The sequence below is a fragment of the Sinocyclocheilus rhinocerous genome, unplaced genomic scaffold (assembly GCF_001515625.1).
Source record: "Sinocyclocheilus rhinocerous isolate Xijiao unplaced genomic scaffold, SAMN03320098_v1.1 scaffold2782, whole genome shotgun sequence".
Lineage (NCBI taxonomy): Eukaryota > Metazoa > Chordata > Actinopteri > Cypriniformes > Cyprinidae > Sinocyclocheilus > Sinocyclocheilus rhinocerous.
This window is the reverse complement of record NW_015631009.1, coordinates 93,594-105,505: the sequence shown is the minus strand read 5'-3', so window position 1 is coordinate 105,505 and position 11,912 is coordinate 93,594. Positions and strand designations below refer to the sequence as shown.

Sequence of the window (11,912 nt, the reverse complement as noted above, 5' to 3'; positions counted from 1 at the left end):
AAAGAAAAATGTCGGAGGATTTCGATATGAACCAAGAGGAAACTGGTTTCCCTTTGCTAAAGTAAGGAAACTTTGCTTCCTTTGCTCCTATAAACAAACTCGCGAGACTAGCATACCTCAGAGGCGCGCGCGCTGCGCATACGTACGTGCCGAGTCATCCACCGGAACTGCTTCAGTGTATGACAGTCAGCGGAAGTGAGAGAAAAGTGTTTATTACGTTTGAAATATGGATATTTTTCTTTAAAAACTTTATTATGATTAATTTTATTTTATTTTACATAATTTTATTATGAATGCGCGAGCTTTATTTGACGACTTGTGGACTGTTCAACTGCAACATCTTCTGACTGCAATGATAGAGCTTGGAATAGCCGGGACAATTTTTAATATAACTCCAACTGGATTCGTCTGAAAGAAGAAAGTCATATACACCTAGGATGCCTCGAGGGTGAGTAAAATGCAAGCTAATATTCATTTTTGGGTGAACTAACCCTTTAACGACGCTGTTGTTTACAATACAAACGAGGAGGAGAGGGGCGGGATGTTTAGACTCGCACTAGAGGCGGTTTAGCCAATCACAACACACTGGGCAAGCTAACCAATCAGAGCCCATTGCCTATGTCTGAGGGAGGGGCTTCATAAAAGCAGGAAATTATCAGTGCGTTTTTCAGAGAAGGGACAGAGCGGTGTGGAATAAAGGTAAATTATGTGAAAAATTATGCGTTTTTTTTTAAACAAAGCATTAACACATGTTAGACTGCACCCCATAAACACAATCAAGCCTAGAAAAAAAAACACTGAACCATCCCTTTAAAGCCAGCCTAAACACACCTGTTGCCTATTATCTAATGAATAAAAAGCAAAAGATTCACCTTGAGTGGGTACAGACTACTGAAATAATCTAGTAAACACAAACAAATAATTGGCTATTTTGAAAAAAGAGAGGAACCAATCTAAACCCATTGCTACTAAAGCTTGAAGCCTCTTGGAATATGCTAACATTTCATGAATAATTCTCCCCAAAATAAAACTTCTGTCATTATTTACTCACCCTCAAGTTGTTTTTTCTTCTGCAGATTCTGGGAGAAACCATTCCTCAAACTCCATTTTTTCAGTAGTGACATCTAGTGGTAGATCCTGTATTATGAGTTACTAAACAGATGCTTGTTCAAAGTGATATACATGAAGCACCCTGTGGTTAAGTGCTTTACTCAAGGGCACAATGGTGGGTAGTTTCATAAATCACCCTTTCTAAAACTTGAACCAATGACCTTTAAGACTGCACTACACAACTTTTAAAATCTAAACAAATTTCAAAACACTTGCCGATATCAGACATCATACAACTGCCGACTTTGTAAATGGCTACAGAGAAAAACTGGACACGGAGGGGCTTCATAAAAGCAGGAAATTATCAGTGCGTTTTTCAGAGAAGGGACAGAGCGGTGTGGAATAAAGGTAAATTATGTTGAAAAATTATGCGTTTTTTTTTAAACAAAGCATTAACACATGTTAGACTGCACCCCATAAACACAATCAAGCCTAGAAAAAAAAACACTGAACCATCCCTTTAAAGCCAGCCTAAACAGACCTGTTGCCTATTATCTAATGAATAAAAAGCAAAAGATTCACCTTGAGTGGGTACAGACCACTGAAATAATCTAGTAAACACAAACAAATAATTGGCTATTTTGAAAAAAGAGAGGAACCAATCTAAACCCATTGCTACTAAAGCTTGAACCCTCTTGGAATATGCTAACATTTCATGAATAATTCTCCCCAAAATAAAACTTCTGTCATTATTTACTCACCCTCAAGTTGTTTTTTCTTCTGCAGATTCTGGGAGAAACCATTCCTCAAACTCCATTTTTTCAGTAGTGACATCTAGTGGTAGATCCTGTATTATGAGTTACTAAACAGATGCTTGTTCAAAGTGATATACATGAAGCACCCTGTGGTTAAGTGCTTTACTCAAGGGCACAATGGAGGGTAGTTTCATAAACCACCCTTTCTAAAACTTGAACCAATGACCTTTAAGACTGCACTACACAACTTTTAAAATCTAAACAAATTTCAAAACACTTGCCGATATCAGACATCATACAACTGCCGACTTTGTAAATGGCTACAGAGAAAAACTGGACACCATACACTAAACGACTGAGGATCACACACAACCAGACTTTCAAGTCATTCTGAACACATTGAAAGTTGTGTAGTGTATTCCAGCCTTTAGATAACTCACTATTAAAACCTCTGTTTTGCATTATTTAATTGGTTCAAACATACATTCATTGGAATGAACTTTAGTTAATTGAATCAGAAAATGATAGCTTATTAGGATGTTTTGATAGTGTTTTGAAATGTTACAATAGAGCGTAAAGCTGACTCATTTACTTTAGACAGTTCACAACAAACTAAGCTAAGACTGTAGCAAAATGCCAATTTTAGACTCAATTTGCAGAATAGTTTTAACGATGTTGAACTGTGTGACTTGTCTTACACAACTGAGTGATATCACAATAAAGCAGTGGTGGTCAGTCCTGGGTCTAGAGATGCAGGTAATGGCTATGACCTACTATGGGAAGACTTTCTTTTTATTTAGCGAGCTTGTCTGGAGGCATTCCCTGAACTGACAAGAGAAAGAATTGAGTAAACGAGAGAGCTAAGCAATGCAGTTTCACACTTGAGTGACAGGAAAGAGAAAGGCGTTTTGAAGGCTTTGGCTATCTAGTGGAATAATGAAATCAAATTGATGACACTAGAGCGTCAAGATGAATATGAACAGATTGTTCCCAAGAGCATCTGAAATATACAGCGTTTTATCCAACAGGTACAACCCTGAGGTCAAAAGCATATTTTCTATTTACTCTCTCTAGGACATTATGATGCATTGGAGCCCCAGACAGCGTTTGAGTTCATAAAGGATCCTTCAGTGGGGCAGATTGCTCTTGCCTTCCTGCAGGCCTCATTTGCCTATAGTGGATGGAACTTCCTGAACTACGTCACTGAAGAGGTGGTTGAGCCTCGCAAGTGAGTCTCTATTATAATCTATGTCACAATCATGGCCGGCCCATCTTACAGACAATAGAGGTGGTCGTCTGGGGCCTCAACATGCCTGGGAGGCCTCGCGAAGGAGATGTACGTGTTTTAGGACAGTTACTGCAGAGGAAATATTTGTTGTTCTCTGTTAACAAAATGCAATCAAACAACAGCCCCACAGCATAGTGCACAAACATGAACACATGCATAGACCTTGTTTAACACACCAACCACAATGACTGTAAGCCTAAATAACCCTATGAAAAAGAAGCTTTTAATCACCAAATGACAAATAACTTACAAATACCAAGTGGCAATAAATACAGCAACAGTATAAATAAAAGCATCCACCAGTGAAACAAAAAAAGCATTGTAACCTGCATAATGTATTCATGTTGCGTAGCATCAAGTACCGTATTATCAACAGATTCCAAACCATCCTCAAAAGTGCTCAAGTTGTCGGAAATGCACAAAATAGGTTACAGAAAGGATTACTTCACAGCTATTTGAGATGCTTTCTGTGTTTCAAGCACGTTTGGATGGCAGAAACAGCGCTTCTGTTGCCAAAGGCTAGTCACGTTTTCTCAAGAATAATCTGGGCAACGAATTAAAAGACTTTCAACAAAAAGATGCAAAAACTCTGAGTGAAAATGTGGGTAATTAATCTGGACATTAACCAGCCAGCTCTCTAAGCTCTCATATTTAATACTTTATTAGTTATTAGTGTATATATAGGGCATATGTAAATTAATTCTTTTATTTTTTCGTACTTGATTTTCTCTGATTTTTTTATTTAAATTCAGCTTTGCCCCACTATAAATAGTTCTGCCCCACTTTTTGTCTGCAGGTTTTATGTGTTTATTCTGCTACAGGAATGTACTTAAAACAAACAAAAATCTGTTATTATACATCTACTATACACTGTCATTAATGGTAACAAAAACTATTAAAATTGTTTCTGTTAAAATAAAATCTTCAAAACTTTAAAAAACTGAACAAAAATAAGAAATGTTGCCTTAGAAACTAACTGAAATAAGTTGAACTAAAATTGCTAAAACTAAAAAAAGTCTACTTAAAATACAATACCTTGGGTAACTCATACAGCATCTGTTTTATGGTGCGTTATGGTTTCTGCTCTAGGAACCTTCCACGTGCAATCTACATCTCCATCCCCCTGGTGACGCTCGTCTATACTCTCACCAACATTGCATACTTTTCCTCCATGTCCCCTCAAGAGCTGCTGGAGTCAAACGCTGTCGCTGTGGTGAGTTTATCTGACTTCTGGCTTATTCTGCTAAAACAATCTATTAGGTGCTTTGATAAATTAGCATCTGTTTTTGTGTGTTGTGTTGCAGACATTTGGAGAGAAGCTGCTAGGAGTGTTCTCCTGGGTGATGCCCATCTCTGTGGCTCTTTCCACCTTTGGGGGGATCAACGGATACTTGTTTACATCTTCCAGGTAAAGAAACATTTGAGTACTATTAAACTGGCCTAATACAGCCATGCTTCAAACTAAAACTTGCTTCATTGTCCATCCTCCACAGGTTGTGTTTCTCAGGCGCCAGAGAGGGTCACCTGCCCTACCTGCTGGCTATGATCCACCTTAAGAGCTGCACACCAATTCCTGCCCTACTCGTTTGTGTGAGAGAGAAAGAGCTATTCGCACACACAGCACATGCAACACAATACTGCTTTCAGTCTGCATGATTTGGTTGATCTGATTCAGGTCTAAATGGGGTCCAGAATGTTTTGTGAACAGATCACTCAAACCACATTCATGTTGAATTTATTGTATAAACACTAGCTAATTGTGTTCTGGACAACAGTAAAGGACCACCTACTCACCTGTCAATCAACCACAGCACTAAAACAGGGTTTAAACTGCTGGTTATGTGCCCCTTTTACAAGAAAATAACTGTTCAATTGAAACGTTTGGAAAAGCCTCTTTATACTTCACAGATTTGCTTGACATCAACATTCAATGACAGATCAAGCACATTTAAAGTTCAGTTAATATAGCAGATAGACTAAAACATGTCACAAAACATCATCGTTTATGGTGAGAGTATGATTTAAAAGTAATTTTAAACGTTTTTTTTTTTTTTACTTTTTGATTCACATTATGTCTCATTTAAAGTGCTAAAAAAATCATGATTTAAACTGAGATTTATATTTTTCCCCTCAATAAATAACGTTTTTATCGAAGAACATTAGAATTCGAATCTTGAATATTTTGGAATCACAAAATCAATCATGGTTAATTAAATAAATCATTATTAGCTTTCCATCCATTTAACTTGTGCAGGAAAACTTGAATATTGCATAATACATTTGCGAATAAAGCACTATTTCCATCCCATTTGTTCAAAAGAACAAATTTGTCACTGGGAAACTGGCACAAAGTATCAGTACTACAAAATAAAAGTTACTGCAGCCGGGGAAACCTATGGCTGCTTTTTCCTACAAAATAAATAGGCACGTAACTTTTTAATGCACATTTTAAGGTTTTATTCACATCCAGTTGTTTCCATTCCTTATCCCAAAATTTGTGTAAAAAGACCTGGATGGATACATAGCTATTCAGTTTTTGTTCATTAAAAAGGTTTGAAAATGGATAACATATCTCTGTCTAATATGGGGCCTTTGAATATTGTGTTGGAAAATGGGGGGTCTTTGAGTCAAAAAGGCTGAGAACTGCAGCATGATTCTTTTACTAAGTATAAACATGGTCTAAGTGTCTTTCTCTCTTGTTCTCCATAGTGTACGGCGACCATAGTGATCCTGTGTATCGGGGACACGCATAACCTGATAAACTATGTGTCTTTTATAAACTACCTCTCATATGGAGTCACTATAGCTGGGCTGCTGTACTACAGATGGAAGAAACCCAAACTGGTCAGACCCATCAAGGTACTTGAGTCGCCACCTACAGACTGGTCTGCGCGGGACTATTTTTTTAGGCCCGCTCCCACAAGGTTATATTCCGCACCCACCCGCTCCCACTATATATTCACTCTGTTCACCCACTGTTCGCTTAGAATAATTTTCTTCCTGACCCGACCGTTCCCGCTAAATTTAGATCTTGTTTCCAGAATCTCACATTTCAATTTCTGCTACTGAAAGAGAGATAGGCTGACAAATAAAAGTGTAGTCTGCACAAAAGTGTGTTCTTTTATTCGTCTTGTCAAGAGTCTTGAATTTATTGACTTTGACTTGAATTTATATGAATTATCTTAAGACACAAAATTCGTTTAATATTTTATGCAACGCAGTAGGAAAAAAGTGTCAGAGAAAATAAAAAATGTTGTACAAAAATTTTATTTCCTATTTTTATTCATCTTGTCAGGATACAATTCGTTTAACATTTACAACACAATAGGAAAAAGTGTCGCAGAGAGAAAAAACAATTAAAATGTAGGTTATACAAAAATAGCCTATTAGCTATTTTTATTCGTCTTGTCAAAATACTAAATTCGTTTGACATTTTTCTGTTAACACAGTAGAAAAAGTGTCGCAGAGAAAAATAAATAAATACGACATCTTTCATTTAAAATTATAGGCTAAGCAAAATATAAACAAAACCGAGTTGAACGTCCTTCAAGGACAGCGCATCCACACTTTGTTCCATCCTTATTCTGCTCTGTCACTCATCGACAACCTGCCTGTTCTGTCTGAGGGCCGTATATTTACCACAGGTACAGCCTGCTCTGAGCATCGTTATGCACATGCTGCGCACAGACCCTGCAAAATAAAACGCTTGACGTTTAAAGCATGCGTGCAGCGCGTGCATAACAGTCCTGAGCGCAAGCTGTACCGGTGGTCAATAAGAATAAAGTGCAGATATGCTGTTCTGAATGGAAGTCGGGAATGGGATATTGTTAGAAGACCGCCCGCTCCCGTTCAAATTACACCAGAGTTGCCGACTGCTACCGCGTTTTATTTGGGAATTTAATCCCGCGGCGCAAAAAATCTGGTCGGGTTCCTGCAGACCTATACTACAGACCTCATCAGGAAGATTGATTTAGATTGACTGGTCAATGTTTAGGTGGTATCCACCTCCCTCTTCTTCTCTCACTTTGCGCAGGTAAACTTGTTGGTCCCTTGCAGCTATCTAGTGTTCTGGGCAGTGTTACTGGGCTTCAGTCTGTACTCGGAGCCAGTGGTGTGTGGTATGGGGCTGGTGATCATGCTCACTGGAGTACCCATCTACTTCATTGGAGTGCAGTGGAAAAACAAACCACACTGGATTTCCAGTGCTGTGGGTGAGCAAGACCAGCCAAAACTGCTTTGCATTGTTTTGTTAGCACTCTGCAATGAAAAGCCATCTGACATCTGTAAATGTACATGTGTTTCAGAGAGAGTCACCTATCTGGGGCAGAGGTTGTTTTATGTGGTCTTCCCTCAGGATGATCCTTCTGAAATACAGCCTCTTACAGAGAAATCAGAGCTGTGAGCGTCAGCAGAGGACTCCTCGCACTGCTTTTTGGAATAGCAAAGACCTGTTTTCCATCCGTTATTGAGTGTTTTCCCTGTCTGATGCTGTATGTGAGGAGATGCTTCCCAGAAGCTCCTCTGAGACTCAGCCATCATAGCAGAAGAAACAGAAGTTATATGTTTTCTTGCTCAGACATCACATTTCTTAGTTGTAACTGTTCTCCCCTCACATACATTTGTCTGGACCTCACCTTGTAATTGCACCCTCCTCCTGTCCTGTCGGAGATGAATTTCCATGTCCTCTTCACGTTTTCCATGGGAGTTGTTTGTTTTTTGAAAACTGTTGGTGTATGTGCCTTACAGGATCTCACTCTGTTTTTGAGGTTTTTATCTTTACTTTTAAGTAGACTTTTTATTTATCCCCTATAAGTGAGCAAAAGGGGAATTGTTGAAGACTGTTTACCTCTTAACCCAGTCTGAAATCTAAACTCCATCTGTGAGTCTGAACTTTCTCACCTAGAGGATTAGGCCTTGTCTTCTAGTCCTCCTAATACTTACTTACTCAGGCAAAAACATAATAACGTCTAGCTATGCTCAAAATGTCTATGCAAGAATAGTGTAGGCACTTTAATGTAGTTGCATATTTTTTAGCTCATATTGCACGATAAACTTATTGCTATGCTTCCTGAATAAGCAGCAATCTGCTGCCACTGTTTAACAGAGGCTCTGCCCCAGCAATTAGCACTGCCAGCCTCTTAGCCTTATGCTAATGATAGGAACCATGGGATGTTCCAAGTCCGTTCTTCTTGGATAACGTTATTTACATAAAAGGTGTTTTACATTGAAAAAAAAAAAATCCTAGGCAGACACTTTCAACTGTTGTCCAAAAGGAGATTAATGCCTTTACATAACCAAGACATTTGTTGCATTTATTTTGGGCATTGATCATGGACTTTACACTGAGCTATGCAACAGTCATGATATCCATCTCTTCGTTTTAAACTGACCACCAAACCACAAAAGTCCGTCAGATTTTGAGAGTTTGGATCTGAAGGAGTTGTGATTAGCGGCTTTTGCTCTTTAACGTCACTTGAGCTCCCTCTTCTGGTTAGATCTTTCTAGACACCCTATCCTTCATGAACACCCCAGTGCTCTTTCCGGGGGTCCAGCTCAGTGTCTCTCAGTGATGTCCGTCAGACTAGCAGTGTTCATGTTCTCACTGGCCACAGCGGCAAGGCATGCTGAAAAGCACAGTACAGTGAAATCTTAATGTAAATATTGCTTAAAAGTTTAAAAAACATCAGGGATTCATTGTGAGATCGCATTCCTGACATTAGTGAAGTGAGACGTATGTATTAAAAATACATATGTTCCATCTTGTATGCACTATATGCTGATATACATTTGTTTTGTAAAAAAAAAAAAATGTTAAAAGGTGTTTATCAATAACAATATTAGCACATTAAATTTAATTCTGGAAAAGGCTGCAAGCAATTGTGTGTTACTACATGTGTGTTCGAGTAAAGACATGAGGCTACTGCAGTCTCATTTCAAAGGCTGCACCCTCCAGAGGTTGCATTTGTTGGCCACATAATATGCCATTGAGTCTGCCTCATTTCAGAAAAGTAACCATAATATTGCAAAGTAAGAAAGACATTACAATAATTTACGCCACACAAGAATTAACAGTCAATGCTTTTCTGTCATCCTCTGACAAACATTACCATCAGAGGACACAGACTTCTAAATGAGACAGCTTATGTTACAGAAATATATTAACTCTAGAATCCTATCTGTTTAGTAATTATGGTGAGGGTTAGGATCTTAAGACTTAACAGGAAGTTTCTGTTATATGGCCACTGGTCTATTATGCTACAGGGCTAATTGTGTTCTTCAGGGAAGATTAGGTTTATGAATGACTACACTTCATCCAGATAACAATAAGTGTGTCTGAATATCTAATGAAGAAATGTGTGTTTAATGCAACAAGTAAACAGTATTTTTCATCCTTTCAGCAAATGAAATGCATCAAAACCTTTTCAAACATATAGCAACCTTGACCATTACCGACCATACACAACCAGATTGGAAGGGGAAAAAATTATATGTTATAGACATTTACAAAATATGTTCAAGGCAACCACAGACTGCAATGAAAATAAGAGAGAAACACTTCCAAGGGGGGCATGGGATGACTTACAATTATTTAACTTAATTATATTAAAGTAACTTAATTAAAATGCTAAAAAACAAAAATCCAAATAATATTTATTTTCCTCCCTCAATAACTTTTATTCAAGAACATTGTGTTGGACAATTGGTGGCCTTTGAGTCAAAAAGGTTAAGAACCACTGTTCTAGGGTTTCAAGCTGCTGGCCGAATAACCCTAAAAGACTTTATTGATTGTTATCTGTTGTCTTCTATTGGATTTTACTTGAATTCCACAGAACATAAAGGACACTATTAAAAAATGTCAAACCAGTAGTCATGTATGCCGCAAGTAAAGTCTCTTAGCAGTGCTTTAATCTTCAGCCATTTCAACTGAACCCAACAAATGACAAGACAAAGTGCATGACCTCTCTAATGGCACTGAATCTAAACGCTTCACACTGCATTAAAACATCTGCAATTCTATAAAATCTATCAATCTCTGAAATGGAACATTCTTGAACCTATGGGATCAGACAAGAGATCCTGCAGTCTGAGCATGGAGAATGGAGATACGTGAAATAACAGCAGCAGACAGAATGAGTTGAAGGAACAGACCGACCCTTCAGAGATGGGACCAGCTTTTTAGTTTGATTATTTCTTATTTCTAAGCATGGACCAGGACCAAGTGTGCTAAAGCAGCAAGTATGACTTGCACCGAGTATGTGGTACTACATTTAATAACAGAACATACATACATTCACGGATATGGGAGCAACATAATTTTACTGGCAAACATGTCTCTCAAGTATAAGCATAAATGCTGATGAAATTGTAATGGCTGATATGAAAATCAAAGACATTAACATGTGTGGGCTCAAACACAAATGTGATTGTGTCATTTTCCCACGACTCCGTGATGTCCTGATGGCTTCAGAACTCAGTTGAGGCAGCAGTACTTCTCAGTACATCTATAGACTACAACTGTTAACAAGGAAATCCAGGTTAATTGCTTCTCTCTCATGAACCATTATACATTTCCTGAGTTCTGCTTCCCTTCAAGAAACACTCATTGTCTTTTACATGGGGAAAATGCTTCTTAACATTAATTCATGTCAATGGTGGACCTGCCATGATATTACAGTCTGGTAGCCAGACTAACAAAACAAACCTTAAAGGTGGGGTAAGTGATTTCTCGTAGCCAATGTTGACATTTGAAATCCTCCTTGAGTTCTCTCCAGCGCTGGAAAGCTGATCTGATATTTACACGGGTCCTACTTCTTGCCTGAAGCCTTCTTTTGTTCCGCAGACGTTTCCTCTTTTGTTTTTTATCCGCCATCTCTATCTTTCTGTTGCTCGGCTTGCTAATGTCTGTCCTGTGCACTGAACGCTCTCTCTTCCACATCATGAGTAGACACGCCCCTTACTGCTGATTGGCTACAAGTTTGTTTTGCTAGTCACCCGAATCAGTTTTCTAAAGCGTTTTTGAAAAATCGCTTACCCCACCTTTAAATACAAAAAAGCCGATACAGATCATCACTAAATCAGCAAACAGCTCCAGTAGTCCAGGGGTATAAAATTGTACACCACTGTTCAAAGGTTTGGGGTCAGCACATTTTTTAAAGAAATCAATTATTTTATTTAGCAAGAATGCATTAACTCACAGTTTCCACAAAATATTAAGCAGCACAACGGACAAAAAGAAACTGAAGACTGGAGTAAAGGCTGCTGAAAAATCAGCTTTGACATCACAGAAATAAATTACATTTTAAAATATATTAAAATAGAAAACAGTTATTTTAAATTGTAATAATATTTCACAATATTACTGTTTTTACTGTATTTTTGAATAAAATAAATTCAGCCTTGGTGAGCATAAAGGACTTCTTTCAAAAACTTCCAACAAAAACAAAACAACCTCAACCTTTTGAACGGTAGTGTGTGTACAATATAAGAGGTTAAAATCCGTTAATGCAGAACACAGCCAACATTCAAACATTCTGGCTGGTTCTGATAAAAATGAAATGAGTGCATTAATATTTCCCTCAGCAGGCGACACAGTGAATCTCTTATTAGGCGTTGGGGAGGTGAGAGGAGATCTCTGAGGCCTTTTCAGAGTTTCCGAAGATCATGACAGAATGTTACTGATAAAAAGCAGAGATTCAGGCTAATTAAGTTCTGTGTAATAATGATATTCCATGTGGGAAAGTATTTATGCTCAGTCCTTTTGTGTTATAGCCACATTCATAAGGGTTTTAGGTGATTTCTAGCAAGTGAACAATCATATT

General features: G+C 38.0%; 1 protein-coding gene across 1 annotated transcript in view; it reads left to right on the top strand.

Moving 5' to 3' along the window:
• Positions 1 to 8,958, top strand: part of LOC107741033 (asc-type amino acid transporter 1-like) — a 25,213-nt gene extending 16,255 nt beyond the window's left edge. Inside the window, exons 5-11 of the mRNA XM_016553606.1 lie at positions 2,880 to 3,033; positions 4,183 to 4,306; positions 4,398 to 4,501; positions 4,587 to 4,683; positions 5,803 to 5,952; positions 7,127 to 7,304; positions 7,398 to 8,958. Of these exons, the coding sequence (XP_016409092.1) occupies positions 2,880 to 3,033; positions 4,183 to 4,306; positions 4,398 to 4,501; positions 4,587 to 4,683; positions 5,803 to 5,952; positions 7,127 to 7,304; positions 7,398 to 7,495 (905 nt within the window). The 3' untranslated portion in view covers positions 7,496 to 8,958. The remainder of the gene's footprint in view (positions 1 to 2,879; positions 3,034 to 4,182; positions 4,307 to 4,397; positions 4,502 to 4,586; positions 4,684 to 5,802; positions 5,953 to 7,126; positions 7,305 to 7,397) is intronic.
• Positions 8,959 to 11,912: the final 2,954 nt, after the last annotated feature.